The sequence below is a fragment of the Lepidochelys olivacea genome (genome assembly GCF_965140295.1).
Source record: "Lepidochelys olivacea isolate rLepOli2 genome assembly, chromosome: 2".
NCBI classification, from domain to species: Eukaryota; Metazoa; Chordata; order Testudines; family Cheloniidae; genus Lepidochelys; species Lepidochelys olivacea.
Window position 1 is genome coordinate 207,539,932 of NC_140412.1, and position 20,809 is coordinate 207,560,740.

The window sequence follows — 20,809 nt, forward strand, 5'->3', positions numbered from 1 at the left end:
CAAATTTACGAGTGGGACTGAATGAAAGGGTTGCCTGTGGTGATGGGGACAGGACTTGGTAACCCTAGGGACAACAGGTCCTTTGCAGTTTGTGTCTTATGTTCCTAAAATCTCATGCTTCAAGTCACCTGCTGATCTCACAATACTCACTAATCATTAGATTAGTGGATACAAAATTTGGATCCGTATCCATCCACAACCCACAAAAATGGTTGACGGATATCAGCATCTGCAGATATAAAGTGAATATCCGCAGATTTGCGGGGCTCTTACTAATCCTGTTCTTTTAAGCTGTGCGCACACACAGCTATACAGTAGTGGTATCTACTGCACATCTCACATGGCTGGCACCTAGGCCCTCATCCTGTCAGAACCCATGAAAACTCCTCTTGGCACCAGGCACTGTTCACAAGCCTTGAGCCAGCAGGGAGGAGCGGTAAGGAGTGGGGTGCAGGAGTCGGGGTTCTGGAGGGAGTGCAGTCAGCACCCAGGTCCCGCTCTGCCTGCCAGAGCTCATAGCAGCTTCTCTTGGTACCGCAGAAATCCTCAAGCCAGGAGGGATGGGGGAGGCAGAGCTCAGGGGCACCATTTAGGTAGGGTGGAGGGGCAGGAAGGCTGTTCATGGTCCAGTCCTGGGGCACATGGATCTGGCTACAGAGAGCCTGGCCCCTGCTGCTGACAGCAGTATCTAAGGGCTGGTGGTGTTGAAATGAGCCCCCAGCAACACGGCTCTGCAGCGCAGCGGGAGGGATGGGAAGCTGTGCTGCCATCGCTGCTGGGGCAGTGGTGCTCCGAGTTTTGAAGTTAACTCCCTGCCTTGGATCCTGGGGGAAGGAGAGCAGTACAGCTGGCGGTGGGGCAGAGAGAGGAAGATCCTAAAATCTCTCCCCCGTAACAAAGCCCCTGAGCCAGCATGGAGGAGTAATGAACAGAATGGGGAGGAGCTGGGGCTTCTGGGAGGAAACAGCAGGGGGGCTCCCAGAAGGAAAGCTCGAGGCTCCTACCTTCCTGGGTTTATAACTTTGGGTGGTTTTCAACTCTAAAAGTCTTGAAAGTTAATAGGTACTCAAACCACTGATATGTATGCCCGTATATCCAATATGTATATGTATTACTGAAATGAAAAGGAGTACTTGTGGCACCTTAGAGACTAACCAATTTATTAGAGCATTGGTTAGTCTCTAAGGTGCCACAAGTACTCCTTTTCTTTTTGCGAATACAGACTAACACGGCTGTTACTCTGAAACCTATTACTGAAATGTCACTTTACCCTTTTCAATGCAATACAATAGAACGCTTTTTTAAAAAAAGAACAAAAGGATAAAATTGTAGCGCTCAGTGGACTTTGTAGCCCACTCAGAACAAAGAAAATTTAGAGGGACCACTTCTCAGAATTATTTATGTAAAAAAGAAAAACATTGTTAGTGAGATTTGCTGTGACTGAAGGAATATCACCTTACTATCAAGTGCAGAAGAGTCCTACGCTTTGGGACCTGGTCTATGCTGGGTACATTATTCCAAATTTCTAAATAGTTTTGAAACTAATTTAGTGACCCAATGTTAAAATCAGTTGGAGCTGCAGTAAAAATGGTTCTGGCCACCAGGGCATACACTGTGACCCCAGCACGTTTTAAAACTGGTTGACCCAAACCAGTTTTAAAACCAGTTAGAATATTTTGGAAAATTTCCCCAGCATTGACCAGGCATTGGAGAGAACAGAATCTCAACAGTGCAGTTCTTCCAAAACACCTAATTGCTAAATCTAAAATATCCTAAAGCATGCTGCACAAGATTCTTTCCCATCCAATAATCTTGGCTAATTAAACTCCTATAAATTTTAATGAGCTCAGACTTAAAATATTTTCCAATATGCAACTGGGAAATAGCTTGAATGCTAGAGAGGTTAAAATCTGGCAGGCTTTATAAGAATGATGGACTTTGAACAAGGGAATATAGCAGATTAAATTTTATTTGAAATTTCACTGCTCATCAGGGGATTGGATCACACTATGGACTGGTAATGGATATGGATCCTTTTACTTTTAAAGGCACTAGCAGTTTGAATCTACCCAACTCCACAGTCATTTCCATTCAATGGCTGTTTGGGACTCTGTAAAAGCAATTGGTGATCACTATTTAGTTCCTAGTTGACAGGCTTTCACTTTACAAAGATCTACCCTGGCAACTGGGTAAAATATTAGAACAAAATGACAACTGTTCAATACACAAGGTGGGTGAGGTAATATCTTTATTGGACCAAGTTCTTTTGGTGAGAGAGACAAGCTTTCGAGCTGACACAGAGCTCTTCTTCAGGACCTGAATCTTGTCTCTCTCACCAACAGAAGTTGGTCATATAAAAGATATTACCTCACCCACCATGACTCTATAATATCCGGGGACCAACATGGCTACAACTCTGCATACGATTTTTTGACAGACTGAAATGGACTTTGGACCAAAAACTCTTGTCTCGCCATTAAATGTGACCACTTCAGGACAATACTGGCAAATTTGTTTAGGGGAAGAGAGGGAGCCCATGCTGTAGCCATTTACAGCTACATTGGAGTGCAGATCAATCACTTTTAAGAAAGAAAAAAAATGAATAGCCATATGAAGGATTCTGGTCACAGATCAACCATCAGCATTGGGTACTGAACATTACATTACTGTCCTGTTTGTAGGAAGCAATACACAGCTGACTGAAGTTGACTATGGCTAAAAAGGAGTACTGTAAAGATGACTACATTACATTCAGAGATTGTAGTTCCAATTAGTGCAGCTGCCATTTCAGGTTAGTGAAAAGAAAGCTCTTTCCTTCAAAGTTGGAAACTGGGGTTTGTTTTTTAAACAGTAAAAATGAAAGTGGTGATTTCACAATTACATAGTTTCTACAGACTGCAGTCCTCAGTTAAGAATTACAAAAGTATATAGAACAGACGTGCACAGATTAAAACAGCAGCAAAGAGAACCAAGACCCAGTTCCTCAAAAATATTTAGGCTCCTAACTTCCATTGATTTCAGTGGAAATTAGGAATCTAAATACCTTTGAGGATCTGAACTTAACTGGCCTTTCAATAACTTATTAGCCCAATTTGTGTGTACATTCTTTAACAAGCTGAAAAAAACCAGATATATTGTTATGCATTCTGTTCTTACAATATCAACAACCTTTTAGAATGGTATGTGGTATCTTGTAATCTTTATCACCATGCAGGGCACAAAGTAATAGGTCATGCCACATTGCCACTCCACCACTTCCAGCTGTGCTGCACCAGTCTTGTATGTTGTGCTATTAGTTTAGAGAACACAATTTGACCACCAGCACATCAAGCAGTGCAACATGACCGGGAAAACAGGCCTCAGAACAATGAGTGAGGAGGCCACAAATAAGAAGACAAAAAAAAACCTGAGTTTACACTACTAAGAACTCCTAAAAAAGCACAGAAGGTGGATTTTTTGGGAATTTTCTAAAGAAAATCACGGTTTACATTTTGATACCAAAATGGAGTTCTTACCATTCTCTTCCTTTCATTTCTGTTCCTCTAAACCTCACAGAAAACAAACCCTATGACCACATATAACAAGTCTACATGAGTATGTAAACAAATTTAAAAACATATATTTGATAATTGAAATCTAAAAAATATTTATTTCAGAACTTTCACTGATGTAAAGAAATGCCAAAACTCAAAGGTATTTCAAAATATTCTAAACAAGATTCTTCAAAAACTTCAAGAGAGCTATGTTTCTCCAACCATTTAAAATGACCTCTTAGTAATATAACATAGATTAAAAATACTAAATTACAATAGATATCATGGAACTAACAAGCTAACTAATCAACCAAAGCCAGTCAAAAACCTTGTTTTCTGTTGCATTCCCCTATCTGTATTTTGTCTACATGAAAGTTCTTTGGGGCAGAGATCTGTCTTGCTATATGTCCAAAGGTTTTAGCATGCTTTTGGGTGACTGATAAAGAATAAAAATCTAATAATTCAGCCTCAGAAACGAGACGTCAGTAGCTCTAGAATGTGATGTATTTTTCCTTAAGCACTCCACACTATCTCAGATTTTAAAAACAAAACTTCCCAACTGTTTGGACTATTTGCCGAACCTTCAGTTTAGGCATAAGACATAAATGCTGCTAGTAGTTGGTGGTAGACAAAAAAAACCAAACCCACAACACCACACCACACCCCACAAAGCTAGCGATTTGCAAATGCAAGTAACTAGATCCTCAGCTACCAGTCAAATCCTCTAAAAGTGGATGCAACTTTGGTTGTGTCTCACAGAACCTGTCTAAATCCTGAACTGTTTTTTAGTGGCTTGAGATAGAGGGCCTGGGACTATAAAGCATCCACACACAAGTACTCAAACTTAAGCTGAATGGAGATACTTTTCGCCATATAAACAAGCTAAATCAGAAGTTGCCCAAGAGCATCTCTAAAAGGGAGCAATCTGAGATTGGATACATTTATGGTACTGTGAGAATCTTTCATGGAAGCGTCACTGTCATTTCTCTTCAGATCAGATACACTTAGTGCATGGGCAGGTTACATAAGTGATCCTGAATTTTCTGCTGGCAAAGTAAAAACCTAAGTTGTATTCCTACTCCTGAAATCAATCCACACAGCTCATATGATGTTTTGCCATCTCTCCAGCTCCAAGCATCTTCTCCAAATCCTTGAAGGATAAACACTAACACTTCACTCTATACACTGAAGTCACACAGTTGATGGCAACACACCACCACTCTGTAAGCCATTTTTCTATGTAGTAGTACATTATTCAACACTTGGTCTTGTAGTTAGAACCATACATAATATTTGCCTCCAAAGCAGCTTTCAGCAACACCGGATGACTCAAATTGTCATTCTTATATTATTGTTCAATATCTTAATTCTATACTTAACTCAAAAGCACACAGATATAACCACCCCTACTTCAAGCAGTAATCACATACCCATCTCTTCCCCATCTCCGAGTGCTCTATATTTCTGTTCACTGATGCCTGATGAATCTTAGATGCTAAAGAGGGAAGAGTGCATCTTCTCTCACAACTAGAGAATAAAATATTCTGACAATGTTTTACTACCCAAATTCATTTTTCACAAAGTGAGAGAGATGTGAGGAATAGGAACATTCAATTTTAGAAACCAAAGGCAACACAGGCAATATTTCAAAGGTAACATGGGCATTTTGAAACATTTCTTCAAGATAAAGATAGCATACAAAAATATATGTGATAAAAAGACTGGTAGGAAAGTTACATTTGAGGGAACCTGGAATAGGACAGAAAATCTTAAATGAAAGAAAAAAACTGAAAATTTGGAAAGAAGAATTTCATTTCCATCGCTCTGTTGTGTCTTAACCTGAACATCACTCTCAATTTAACGAGGGGCTTCAACATCAGAGCAACTTTTCCAAAGAATGTCTATAAGTGAGGCAGAGTGGTCTCCCACAGACCCAGCGAAGGGTGAGGGAGGACCACCACCAACCTGTTCCGATGTTTAACGGTATTAAAAAACCCAAATGATTGAACAAGTCATTTTCTGTATTCTTTTTTCTCTTTATTGAAAAAAAAAAAGTGTTGGACTACACCTTCCAGGCAACATGGTTCTCCTGTGATTGGTCATTTACCAACAGTCTGTTGCTATGTAACAATATGTGAAATCACAAATTCACCATTATAATTTCCCTGAAGCTTGAAGTATAGAAACAGATAGTCTGCAAAAGGGAATATTCTCTCAAACGTCTCATAAAAATTAGTAAAATGTGAGAAGAACATGTGAAAAAGAAATAGACATGGAATATTCCACTCTTAAGTCCAAGTTCTCTCTGTTAAACTTGGAGACACTATACATCCTCAGCACATTTAACAATTCAATAAATGTACAGTTAAATTAATATAACTGCTGTTTTTAAACAGCAAAAATTAGCAATATAATATCAAATCCATAAAGATGCTGATTTACCAAGTATGTACTTGCTCACCTTGAAAAGACAGCACACAGTTAACAGTTGATCCTTCCACATAATTTTCTGGCGTAGGTGACCACAGAAACGTATAATAGTCTCGAGCAGTACTCCAACCAACCTAAAAGAAAACAACCAAAAGAGAAAAACCTAAGCAGAGTAATATGTTACACACAGTTAAGATAGCATGGTCTGATCTTTACAACACACTGTAACCCGCATACTTGAGTTTTGCCATACAGAAAAAAGATTGACTAATGATTACAAATTAGGAATATTTAACAAGTATGTCAATTTTAGTATGGATCTTATTTAGCTGTTACCTAATGCAATAAAAGAGTTTTATATCATAAATTAAACACCAGACAGTTTTTACTATACATTAAATTGCAATTTGATAGAGACATCAGTAAATACAAAAATAAAGAGACATTTTAACTACTTAGATAAGGAGACAACCTATGCCAATATTGACTACATCTTTATCACAATGCAAGAAGAAATAAGCTTTTGGAGGGTTAGGAGTGCTATCTTCTCCATTGAAAAAGCAGGAATAGATTGGGATACAAGATTGATGCAGTCCCAGAACAATGGATTTCAAATCCTTTGCCAATCACTGCAAAGTCACAGGTGTTGACTTTAAGACTAACGCTGTACTGGAACATTGACTCTTCATTAGGTGCATTCCAATTACATGAAAAACAACTGGGCTGAAAGTCTGGCCCACTGATTTCAATATTATCCCTAATTTTACACCTGTATGTTAGGCAGTTTAATATCTCATCTGCCCTCTATTGGGAGGGATCCCATAACAAGCCCTTGCAGAAAGAAAAGATCTATTGGAACAATTTGATCCTTTCTCCAATTAGTATGATTCAATGATTTTCACTTATTTCCTATTCGTTTGTATCATGTGGGATACTGTTTTTCTTTACAGAAGTTCTCTAGTGATTAAAAGAGGATTTAAGTATGATTTCCTGAACTAGAGTTCCATGGATCTGAAATACAGGAATTCTGTTTTGTGGGAAGAAAATCCCCTAATTATCAAAGCCATTATCACAAAGCAATGGGCACAAATTAATAGCATAACGAAAAATAGGAAAGAAAAAAAAATCAGATTGTACAGAGTTTTCCTGTGATATGATATTAAAAAAGTCTTATTACCTAGCCAAAACTCTGGTAAATGGGCCTTACTAGTGAATATGAGTGGCCACCTCTCCTTTCATAGCCTCTCCAATACAAGTTTTCACCATTTTTGAAAAGCAAGAAGGCAGCCCTTCAGAAAGAAAAGTGGAGTAAACAAGTGAACTTAAGCAGTCAAGATTTCTATGTAAAGTTTATGCCAAATCTTCCTTTATGACTAGAGTCAAAATAATCTCAATTTGTAAAGGAGAACCAGTTTTAAATTATGCCAGTTCCTTTTTATGGAAAATGAGAATAGCTACAGGATTTTAAAGTAATATAAACCTAAGCCCTTCAGCTAACAAGACAACTAAAAATGACAGTAAGCAAGACATTTCTGGACAGATTATTCCATAGTTATCCACTAGAGGGTATCTTTTACTCTCTGCTAAAGCATCTAGTACTATCTCCCACTGGAGACAGAATACCAAACTAGGCTGATCTACTATAGCACTTCCTGTGTTCACTCCAACACTAGGAGGAGGAGGAACTATGAAGAAATGCTCTTAAGCGTACAATCCTTCTGGCAGAAGTTATAGTGATTAGCAAGCATCTTTGATAGTTCAGCAACAAATTGGAAAAATTCTCAACCACCAAAATGGAACCAACTAACTCTTGACCCTAATCTTAGCTAAAAGAAAAAGGCATCCATGACATCTCCAAACTGGTACCTTACAAAGGTATGTTTCAAATATACTGCCCTGGGGAAAATACTCTAAGTAACATCACTATAAAATACTTTTGGAATAAATCAAACATGAAATTTCCAATATCTTTGCACAGACATGATATTTTTACATTATTCTGTGAGAATCAATAATAACTAAGTATTGACGATTTTGCTTTTGTGGGTTTTCAAACCAATTCTTCTTGAAGTTCTGGGAACAGACACTTGAGAACCTCACAATTCACTTGTAGGAAGAGCTAACACATTTCATTGTATCCTCCTCTGCCAGAAGTTTTCACGTATATTTCTTCAAAACAGTTAAGTCTCATTTAGATGCTTAGTCTTTAAGGCTTTGAGTCAAAGCTTTCGTTTTTGAAATTTGAATTAAATTTCAGGGAGAAATGGTGATTCCAAACATGTGCTATACTTATTTTTTGATTTCTTCAAATACACACTGAAGAAAACCTACTACATAACCAAGCATTACCTACTGGAAGTATTCTTTACAGTTCTGTATTAAAATACAGACCAAGGACAAAATTACTAAAGGTGAAGTGTCCCCAAATTTTACTGTGATTTTAAAATTTAGAAGAGATACATTTTATGAACACACACTGTTCAGTTTTCCTAACTAACCTATTCTGCAGAAACTACTTTTCACTCACATATACAGACTACTACATTAAATAACTAGTTGCCCTTCCACAAGCAGATACTAAATGAAGGCCTTCGCTTTTGAAGACCAACTGGAGGGTTTTTTTAAATCTTGGTCTTTTAACTGGAGAAAAATGTCAACTTTGAAATTCAGAAACTGATTCCTCAGTAAGCAGTCATGATCATTTCAGTTTAATAGGAAATGAAGCAATTTCTAATTTTTCCTAACATTTCCAACTCTAAAACAAATGCTGGAAAGTACTGAAGTAAACTTCCTCACTGTGCTCCTGGTCATTTTATAGAAGTCATTTTGAAACTCTCTCATCACTTTAAATGGCAGTTATTGCTGGTTATTAGCATATAGCATCCTGCAAAAAGGCAGTAATCAGCATAATTTTTTAAGAGGAATGAATGGGGAGAATAATGGAAGAAGGGTAGAGAGTCTCCTAGTATTTTCTTGAAATCTTAACTATTTTCTGAATATGAAAGCATCCTTTTCCTATTCAATTGGCATAGATTTATATAGAAGTATAATAGCCCATTCTGAAACTTTGTTCTGAATTAGTGTTTTTACATATTTAATTTTTATTGATCAGGTTAAATAACTGATATTCAATAGAAGGCAGGATTAACGGCAATTTAGATACAAACAAAACAACAGCCAAGTTGAGTATAGGCAAATTAATCCTCCTGGCCTATTTCTGAACAGATAATTCAGGGAAGGAAATATAAATCACTATTTAAAACTAAGTAAGACTTTTTTATACATCTCAGTAAAGGTGAAGTTCACATAACTCGCACTATTACCTAATTTACATTAGATTAACTCCAGCTTGTTGTGGGGTATACAGGATCCTGCCATGGGCCAGATTCTGAAGTCTCTAAGTAGGAAACAATTCTATTAACAACAGTGGGAGTTTTCAGAGTGGGATGGCAGGATCAGACCCCGAATTCTCAAAAGTAATACTACAAATAGAAGAGCAAGTCAAGGAGATAAAATATTTGCTTACTAGATACTGTAAGTAATGTTTGTCTGATGAAAGGACTTTTGGTAACTTATTTTATCATTTTCACAAGATCCTTTTTAAGATCTGGCTTGGAGGTTCACAGTGCATCTTATAACCACAAAATACTCTTACCATCATAATCTTCTCTATGGCAACAGATTATACTGTCACAGACACGGGGATTATAAAAATCACACTGTACCCCAGCAGTGACCTGGATATGATCTCTTCACAATGACATTTGAATCATCTCTGAAGGAAAGCTAACAGCCTTCTGAAAATGAAGAGCTAAAATGGGAAAGATAAATTTGAGGAGAATAGTTTTAGATAAACAGTCATCTAAAACCAATTGCAAATGCAACAGAGGAAACTATCACTGAGGAAGAGGAGACATATCCCCATGTTTCCCTGAGAATATTTGTTAACAAGCCCACTGTAGGTTTAAGGCTCTTAGGGTCCCCTAAAATTGCAACTCTGGAAGCGAAGTGGACTGGAGCTCCTTTATTTCTCATCACTCACAGTGGTAGGGCAGCAATACTGTGCCTCATTGTGTGTGGGGGGGGAAGAGGACCAGAGAAGCTACTCTATTTGTCTACTGGTCAATTCACCTGGAATTACCCTCATTGTGGTTCATGTAGCCCAGCGATTCTCAAACTATGGGTCAGGACCACAAAGAGGGTCGCAATCCCATTTTAATGGGGTCGTCAGGACTGGCATTGGACTTGCTGGGGCCTGGGGCCGAAACCCAGGGCCAACAGCTTCAGCCCTGGGTGACGGGACTCAGGTTACAGGCCCCCCACTGGGGCCCTTAGGCTCAGGCTTCAGCCCCCTTCCCCAGCCCGGGGCGGCGGGGCTCGGGCAGGCTCAGGCTTCAGCCCCCCGCTGCTAGGGTCATGTAGTAATTTGTCGTCAGAAGGTCATGGTGCAATGAAATTTGAGAACTCTTGAGTAGCCAATTCTCCTCGCTGGTGTATAGGTGGGCGGGAGGGAGCAGTCCAAATCACAAATGGGAACCGATCTGTGATGAGGAGTTTATCTGACGCCTGGTGAAACATACTTTTCAATGGGCAGGGAAGGAGGTTCTATTTGAGACAGAAGACTTGCACGTCATTTAAAAAAAAAAAAACAGCCACAAGAAGCTAGCTGACTCTGCCTAAGATTCACAGGTACCTATTGTTAACCAACAAAGGTAGCACATGTTTGGGTTCATTTGTATTAGTATTAATTTAGATTATGTGGGTGTAAGGTTGAGGGAGACTGTTAAACACTCCGAGTTATTTATTCCATATCCTTTGTTGTTTTACATTGACACTTCCTGTGGTAAATCTAGAATCCCAAAACAGAGGTCACAGTACACAGACAGATTAAAACATAACAAGGAGCCTGATGATCCAAAAAGCCAAAATATGTCTGATTTGTCAATCAGAACATTCAAAACTACTTTTAGTTCAATTACAAATAAAGGGGTAAAAAAATAAACCCAGACTCTGTCTTCGTGGCAAACTTCTCCTCACACACAGTACAAATAAGACTGGGGGATGGAATTCTGCAGGTATGGGATAGAAGCTACTATATGCCCCACCCTGGCCGTCTGCAAAGCAAAAGCATTCTGCAGGTAATACTGCACAGCGCCTGGCTCCCTACTCCATATATGGGGGGAAAATGGTGGACTGTGAAACTACTTAGTAACAGTGTCCAGAGGGCCCCAATCCCAAATCTGAAAGATGTTTTTAAGACTGCCAAGACAAGTTTGGTTTGTGTATCTCAACCATAACAGCTGACATGACTAACAGTGGAACAGAGTGATAAACCAGTCTCCATTCATTGCATTAGTGTGTGTTGTAGTGTTATCCAGGCAACACAAAATCCTGAAATCACAGCTTTAAAGGGAAGTAACAGATTCAAATATTTTGTTCTATAGTTACACCTTAATTATTTCTCTCAATTGACTTTTTTCCACTCTATCCATGACAAATCATATTTAGAAACAATTCTTCAACTACATCACACAGTCTATTTTTCCTTCATTTCTTATAGAAAAATAATTGACTGATTATTAAGATGTGATCCTATGAACACTTACACAAATTCTTGACATTTGTGAACTCAAAGGCAGGATTAACCAGTTTTCATTTGAGTATTGTTTAAAAAATGAGCGAATATGAAACAAGACCAAGATAGAATTTTTAAAACAATGCTTTTCCAAGTTTGACATAAGCAGTAAATGGCCTTTTCAGCATTTTGACATGTAAATATAAAAGATTACCCTAAAAAAGATTACTATTAAATTCAGACCACCACCTTTGGACTTTTATTTTTAAAGCAGTAACACACGAAACAGATGGTACAGAGCCAATAAGACCATAAATATAGCTCTTGTGTGAGAACTGAACTGGAACTCAAATTAGTAGAAGTACAACATATATAGATATCACTTCTTCCTCTGAGACCTATATACAGTAAGTCCCCAGTTCCAATTAACAAAAGAAATGCAAACAAAAAACAAACAGCAATTCCTTATAATTATTTTTTCTCCTTATTCACTTGGATGGAAAACAAACAAACAAAAAGGAAAACAAACACACTTTCACAGTTAATGGGTTGATCCTTAAACTTTTACAGACAATTTATCAGAGGGTAGCTGTGTTAGTCTGTATCCACAAAAACAACAAGAAATCCATTGGCACCTTAAAGGCTAATAGATTTATTAGGGCATGTCTCCTTCAGACAGAGACAGACACCTACAAGATCTTCATCAAGCAGTCTTAAAACTACAATACCCACCTGGGGTAGCGAGGAAACAGACTGACAGAGTGAGACGGGTACCCAGAAGTCACCCACTACAGGACAGGCCCAACAAGGAAAACAACAGAACACCACTGGCTATCACGTACAATCCCCAGCTAAAACCTCTCCATCACATCATCAGTGTTCTACAACCTATCCTGGAAAATGATCCCTCACTCTCACAGATCTTGGGAGGCAGGCCAGTCCTCGCTTACAGACAGCCCCCCAATCTGAAGCAAATACTCACCAGCAACTACACACCATGGAAACACTAACCCAGGAACCCATCCCTGTAACAAACCCCGTTGCCTACTCTGTTCCCATATCTACTCTAGCGACACCATCAGAGGACCCAATCACATCAGCCACATCATCAGGGGCTCATTCACCTGCACATCTACTAATGTGATATATGCCATCATGTGCCAGCAATGCCCCTCTGCCATGTACATTGGCCAAACCGGACAGTCTCTACGTAAAACAACAAATGGACACAAATCAGACATCAGGAATGGTAACATACAAAAGCCAGTAGGAGATATAGCCGTGAAAAAAGCTAATGCGGTATTGGGATGCATCAGGAGAGGTATTTCCAGTAGGGATAAGGAGGTTTTAGTACCGTTATACAAGGCACTGGTGAGACCTCACCTGGAATACTGTGTGCAGTTCTGGTCTCCCATATTTAAGAAGGATGAATTCAAACTGGAACAGATACACAGAAGGGCTACTAGGATGATCCGAGGAATGGAAAACTTGTCTTATGAAAGGAGACTCAAGGAGCTTGGCTTGTTTAGCCTAACTAAAAGAAGGATGAGGGGAGATATGATTGCTCTCTATAAATATATCAGAGGGATAAATACCAGGAGAGGGAGAGGAATTATTTAAGCTCAGTACCAATGTGGACACAGGACCAAATGGATATAAACTGGTCACTGGGAAGTTTAGACTTAAAATTAGACAAAGGTTTCTAACCATCAGAGGAGTGAAGTTTTGGAATAGCCTTCCAAGGGAAGCAGTGGGGGCAAAAGATCCATCTGGCTTTAAGATTAAACTCAATAAGTTTATGGAGGAGATGGTATGATGGGATAACATGATTTTGGTAATTAATTGATCTTTAAATATTCATGGTAAATAGGTCCAATGGCCTGTGATGGGATGTTAGATGGGGTGGGATCTGAGTTACTACAGCAAATTTTTTCCTGGGAATCTGGCTGGTGAATCTTGCCCATATGCTCAGGGTGTAGCTGATCACCATATTTGGGGTCGGGAAGGAATTTTCCTCCAGGGCAGATTGGAAGAGGCCCTGGAGGTTTTCCACCTTCCTCTGTAGATGGGTCACGGGTCACTTGCTGGAGGATTCTCAGCTCCTTGAAGTCTTTAAACCACGATTTGAAGACTTCAATAGCTCAGACATACGTGAGAGGTTTTTCTCAGGAGTGGGTGGGTGAGATTCTGTGGCCTGCGTTGTGCAGGAGGTTGGACTAGATGATCATAATGGTCCCTTCTGACCTTAGTATCTATGAATCTATAAACACTTCAATCTCCCTGGACATTCAATAACCAATTTAAAAGTAGCTATACTTCAACAGAAAAAATTCAAAAACAGACTTCAAAGAGAAATTGCAGAGCTACAATTAATTTGCAAACTTAACACCATTAATTTGGGCTTGAATAGAGACTGGAAGCGTTGGCTCACTACAAAAGCAACCTCCTCCTCCTCAGTTATTGGAAGTGGACCATATCCACCCTGACTGAATTGGCCTCATCAGCAATGGTTCTCCACTTATAAGGTAACTCCCTTCTCTTCATGTGCCAGTATATTTATGCCTGTATCTGTAATTTTCACTCCATGCCTCTGAAGAAGTGGGTTTTTTCCCCATGAAAGCTCATGCCCCAATAAATCTGTCTTTAAAGGGCCACTGGACTCCTCGTTGTTTCAGTAGTCCCAACAACATCAAAGCTCAGATCTATACCATTTAGCGTCCTCTGTTCTCAAAAGTAGTTTTTGTAATGGAAAGAAAATGATGTGCTATTCTTTTTCTCAGAAGTTAGAGCTTATTGAGACACTGTAATTTCTCCACAGTAAGGATACAACTAGGGTTTCCTTTATAAACCCAACTGATTAACTTCAAAATTTACCATCCACCATTTACACCTAGAATCACTAGCTCTGACTGGAGCCAAAAGATTCAAAAACTATAGAGACAGAAGATTCTGATTCATTTTGAGAGAGATGTTCCTCCCTCTCCCCTGCCCCCAAAACATTTTTTTTTTCAAATAGTGAAATATTTCACTTTGAAAAAAATTAGTAATAACTCAGGAAATCCTTGGAGTTGCCCGATATCCTTTCATATTCCACTTTAAAAAAAACAACTTCACAAAAAAATTATCTAGTTGAAGAGACTATTTCAGGTGGATCAGTTAATTTTTTGTCAAAATTGTCGGGAGCATGGGAGAGTCAAAATCCATCCTTCGCTAACATAATACAAAATTTATTTGGCATGATTAAGGCTACAAGTTTGTCACAGATTTCATGATTTTTTGTGACCTTCACAATGTCAGCCCTGGGCAACAGGGCTAGGGCAGTCAGTTCAAAAATACAGAATTCCTTTTGATAAAGTCACTACTTTTGTCATGACAATGCTGCATGTTTGAACAAAACCTGGGAATGAAGCCTCAAAGAGTTTTTTCTGAATGCAGTGCACATAACATTCACTGCACATCATCTCAACTTAGTGGGCGATATCTGGAGAAAAACATTTGGAAAAGTAAATGAACTTGTTATTTCTGTAAAACGTACATTCACTGCCTGCCCTGCCCACAAAGCATGGTTCAATCAATCATTGCAGGAAAAAGGGAAAGTGCCTGCAATTCCCTTTCCCCAGTAATCACATGGTGCAACAGCTGATTTGTAGCTGTCCCTTTTCATACCAGGCAGCTGCAGGATAATGTGGGGCTTTTTGAGAAGTGGAAGTGAAGCTGTAGTTCATCTGTTGAAGATGTGGTCACTTTAACAAAATCAACAGAAATAAAAACAGATATATTGCAGCAATTCAAGTATTTCCACCAAGGATAATGGCAACTCTCACTGCTTATGAGAGATCAGAATGCATAAGGTGGCAAATGATTTGACTGATCTTGCCAGTTGGGAAAAGTCCTTCAATGGCACAACTGACAACCTGTTAGCTAAGAAAATCCTTTGCAAAAACAGTGTTAAAACTGAAGCCTATATGACTGGTTCTTAATGGTTTTGTCAACCCGCTGTGTTGTGTTTTTTTAAACCCTGCCAACTGTTTGATCCCAATCAGGCCAAACTTCTTGACCTTGCATCACTAAATATGTTTGAGTCTATTCCCCTGTTTGAAGACAATGACTTGGCAAAACCCATGTTTTTTACCTACAGCAGTGCAGTTTTTGAAATGAAGTACTCTGACATTGTGGCACTTCAAAAGATCACTTTCCAAGTAATAGCTCTAAGGTGTTTATCGTTGCCAGTTAACAGCGCAGACTGCGAGAGATCATTTTAGTCTTACAAAGATATCTTGTGAGATGATAGATGCTCAAAGATGACAACCTGGCAATATATAGCATGCTGTTTCAGAATCATGGAAAGCTCTGTTAGTAAATGACCATTTTACATTCTAACGGTTAATCATGTCAGTAGTTAAAATTATATAAGGTTTGATACCAATTCAAAAGCTCCTGTATTGATGTAGTGAAAAGTGCATTACTGTATGCACATTTCCATGATTTCATTGTTTATTGCCACATCCTGTCCGTGACTTTTAATAAAAATACCAGAGACAAATTCTTAGTCTTAGTCATGATCCAGTATGGACATAACAGCCACATCTAACTATGAAAAGACTACAAGGCATACAAGTTTCAGAGTATGTTAGTTATTTTAGTCTGTATTCGCAAAAAGAAAAGGAGTACTTGTGGCACTTTAGAGACTAACCAATTTATTTGAGCATAAGCTTTCGTGAGCTACACAGCTCACTTCATCGGATGCATTCAGTGGAAAATACAGTGGGGACATTTATATACACAGAGAACATGAAATAATGGGTGTTACCATATACACTGTAAGGACAGTGATCAGGTAAGGTGAGCTATTACCAGCAGAAGAGCAGGGGGAGAAGAGGAACCTTTTGTAGTGATAATCAAGGTGGGCCATTTCCAGCAGTTGACAAGAACGTCTGAGGAAGAGTAGCGGGTGGGGGGGAAATAAACATGGGGAAATAGTTTTACTTTGTGTAATGACCCATCCACTCCCAGTCTTTATTCAAGCCTAAGTTAATTGTATCCAGTTTGCAAATTAATTCCAATTCAGCAGTCTCTCCTTGGATTCTGTTTTGAAGTTTTTTTGTTGAAGAATTGCCACTTTTAGGTCAGTAATCAAGTGACCAAAGAGTCTGAAGTGTTCTCCGATTGGTTTTTGAATGTTATAATTCTTGATGTCTGATTTGTGTCCATTTATTCTTTTACGTAGAGACTGTCCAGTTTGGCCAATGTACATGGCAGAGGGGCATTGCCCCCCAACCTGAAGCAAATACTCACCAGCAACCACACAACAGAACCACTAACCCAGGAACCTATCCTTGCAACAAAGCCCGTTGCCAACTGTGTCCACATATCTATTCAGGGGACACAATCATAGGCCTAATCACATCAGCCACACTCTCAGAAGCTTGTTCACCTGCACATCTACCAATGTGATATATGCCATCATGTGCCAGCAATGCCCCTCTGCCATGTACACTGGCCAAACTGGACAGTCTCTATGTAAAAGAATAAATGGACAAAAATCAGATGTCCAAACTCCCCCCACACCCCTCGCTCTCCTGCTGGTAATAGCTCACCTTACCTGATCACACTCATTACAGTGTGTATTGTAACACCCATTGTTTCATATTCTCTGTATATATAAAATCTCCCCACTGTATTTTCCACTGCATGCATCCTATGAAGTGAGCTGTAGCTCACAAAAGCTTATGCTCAAATAAATTTGTTAGTCTCTAAGGTGCCACAACTACTCCTTTTCTTATTATATCTAGGTTTTTTGTTTCTACGGGTAGTGCACATACATCAGTGCACATAAAATTTACTCCACACTTGAACGGAAAAAATTAGAGGGAACATTGTTCCCCACCCTTTTAGGTATAAGCCAAAATAAAGGTACAAGCTTATGGCTAAAAAGCTGGTAGATGTGCATCAGCTGCAAACAAACATCATGATAAACCAGAAAGACAAACTTGATACATCAGTTGAGTTGTATAATAATAATCAGTTTAAAACACAAAGTATGAAAAAGTAGCTGCCCCCCAAAAATAGTACATTAAGTCCCTTTTTTGAAAGAGGAAATTTCTATTAATTTTCACAGCTATATGCAAAGTAGCATAATACATTTTGTATTTTCCTTTTCACTATTGCGTCTGTCAGTGATTGGCCATATTTGCTATTCCATTCTTCTCTTATCAAATGTAGCTCTAAGATAACTAATACTGTATATCTATATAAGAAAGAAAAAAAAATGTGTGACATTCAACTCAAGGACACTGTTAGGTAAGTCCAGATGTCCTTAGCCATTTCCACGTTAAAGGGTATTACATTAGCCATTTTCTCTACCCAAAAAAAAATAATTTTCAGATCCTGCAGCAGAAGAGTCTGAAGCCATTTCCTCCTCTGTCCCTGGTGTATGCAATCCCTTTCATCCTCTTCTTTGTCCAAGGCTGGCTCAGGCTACCAAACCAGCTGTTTCTTCAGAGGAGGTGCAAGTGGAAAGAAACAGCATCAGTTTAGCTGAGACAGTACAGTGCTTGTCTAGTGGGATAAGGTACTTTCCCCCTCGTTTTAAAAACTGGGAGATTTTGCCAACTACCTGTGATGGGGCAAGGCCAGATGGCTATAGAAAAGTAGTGGGAGATAGATATATTAGCTCCAGGCTAAACAAATCCCTGGTACCAGGTTAAGTGAAATGGAAGCTGCTCCAGGTCAATTAAGACACCTGGGGCCAATTAAGAACTTTCCAGAAGGCAGGGAGAAGGCTAGGTTGATTGGGACATCTGAAGCCAATCAGGGGCTGGCTGAAACTAGTTAAAAGCCTCCCAGTTAGTCAGATGGGTGTGCATGTCAGGAGCTGTGGGAGGAAGTTGCACTGTTGGAGAGGCTGAGTAGTACACACCATATCAGGCACAAGGAAGGAGGCCTTGAGGTAAGGGTGATGTGGAGCCTGAGGAAGTGAGGGCTGCTGTGGGGGAAGTAGCCCAGGGAATTGTACATGTCATGTTTCTAAAAGGTCAGCTACCATAGCTGATGCTATTAGGATCCCTGGGCTGGAGCCCGGAGTACAGGGTGGGCCTGGGCTCCCCCCACCCCACCTTTGCCCCCTGATTAATCACTGAAACTGGGAGACAACAGAGACTGTGCAAGGAAGGATAACTTCTCCTCACCTCCCTCGCTGGCTTATGATGAAAATGGCTCAGTAGACTGTGACCCTTGTCTCTAGAGAGAGAAGGGTTACGTGCAGGGTCACAGTGAGCCTCTGAGGCTAGAGAAATCCACCAGGAAACATGGGACCCACGGAGCAAGGACAGAGCTTTGTCACATACCCCATTACATTCCCCTCATGATGGACCTTGAAGTCATGACCCCAAGGCTGAGAATCCATGGTTCAGTCTATACCTAGGTGATGCAGCAACATAAAAGTCAATATTCATCATGCTATTCAAGTAATCAAGATGTTGCTCAGATACTAGGATTTGACCTATAGATGGCATGAGCAATCAAGGTTGATATGAAGTCCTCAAAGTCTGAGACAAGAGCTGAAGCTGGGAAACAAAGGATGGTCACCCACGAAGGCCTTTATTTGCACTTCAAGAGGCCAAACCTCTTGGTATAGTGACACACAAAATCACCACATCACTGTTCCTTATCATTCTGAAGCTTTGGTGTGGGCCTCTTCACTCAAACCTGGAAAAGCCAGCAAAATATTTTAAGAACATTGTTGTTCCACTGTACAGATATTAGGCTTGTACCTGATTCAAAGGCTTCTGCAAACCTTTATTATATAATATTCAATCTTGCCTTATTTTCAGTTTACTCTTTGGGGAATTCTGTGACACTGCACGTGTGCAGAATTCATGCCCCCCACAGATTTCTTTCCTTCCCTGCAAAAAAATTACTTCTGACGAGAAAGCAAAGGGAAGGCGCAAGAGCGGTCACTCACCCCTCCCCAGCAACACAGGCAGGTTGGCTTGGGCACCCAAAGCAGCCAGTAGAGATGTAAATTACCATCGGGGGCCAGCAGACATGCATGAAGGAGAGAAACACACACTGTCTCTCTCTCACTACTGAGGCAAGCTCGGCATGGAGGGACAGGGCTTTGGGATGTTTCTGAGGAAGCAGGTGTGGGGCAGGCTCTGTCCCCTCAGTCAGAGCAGACTATAGCAGCCTGCCTGCTTAGTGAATTGTTCCTGTTGTCTTTGTGAATTCCTTCAGGAGTATAAAACAGGTGTAAGAGTTTTAAAGCTCCTTTACATTGCTAGAGTGGTGTAGGCTGTAGGGGGACAGTATGGCCTTATAAATACTTACGGTGTTTTAGTGATTAGAACTGGTCTGAATTTTCGGACTGAAAAAATTTCCTATAAAATGTGCTCCATGAACTGTTTGCTACTGACCCTTCTGGAGATGGTCAGTAGCCAATACAAAATATTGAGTTTGATTCCCCAGCCCTCACTTGCTCTTCAGTTGCCTACTATGTAACACTGAGCATATGCTGCAAATATTTTTTGACTAATAACTAGAAATAAAGGGTCAAACTTAGTTACACTATTATTAGGCAAAGGGATTTTGGGATTTCGTCCAATGCTCCCCACTCACATTCTCCATCCATTGTATTGTAGTTTAAATAAGTTACTGAACTAATTTAAACCAGAGTGATTATATTGCATTATTTTGACAAAATACGCAGAATTTTAATATACTGTGCGCAGAATTCCCCCAGGACTACCAGTTGTCTAACTTCACTGCATATTTGATCAGAGAGAACTAATGTGAATATTTGATCCTGGCAATGTCAATCCTGCAGAAATATTTCAAGGCATCTCTGCAGCAATATATGGATGTAGATTCCACATATCATTCATCTGAGACCCTGGCGGTTTCCAAGTTCATTTTGGAGCGGGAGCCACAGCAGGAGAGTAGTTGTTCAGCCTGACTTGCTGCATAGGGGTAGGAGGAGTGAACAGTGAAAATCTAGGATATCCCAAAAAGTGTACGAGAGGCTGGAATCTAAAAGGTAAATATCTCTCTTTCTGAAATATGGAGAAATGATTGAAATTCTCATGAGTCTGAAAAAAGACTCCGAAGATATATGTACAGTAATCCAGTGAGAGGTTTCTGGCAAGAGTTCCTATATGGAAATACATTTAAAGACTAGCAATAATTATTGCTAAAAAGTAAGGCTCTGTTTGTCACAGATGCCATGATCTCAGTGGCTTGGGCAGCCCCAGGGCCACGCACACCGGCTGCTGGT

General features: G+C 39.7%; 1 protein-coding gene across 2 annotated transcripts in view; it reads right to left on the reverse strand.

Annotated features, from left to right (window-relative positions):
- Positions 1 to 20,809, reverse strand: part of TAX1BP1 (Tax1 binding protein 1) — a 97,255-nt gene that overhangs the window by 67,112 nt on the left and 9,334 nt on the right. For both annotated transcript variants that reach the window (XM_084621557.1, XM_084621556.1), the window contains exon 3: positions 5,995 to 6,097. In XM_084621557.1, coding sequence (XP_084477683.1) covers positions 5,995 to 6,097 — 103 coding nt within the window. The remainder of the gene's footprint in view (positions 1 to 5,994; positions 6,098 to 20,809) is intronic.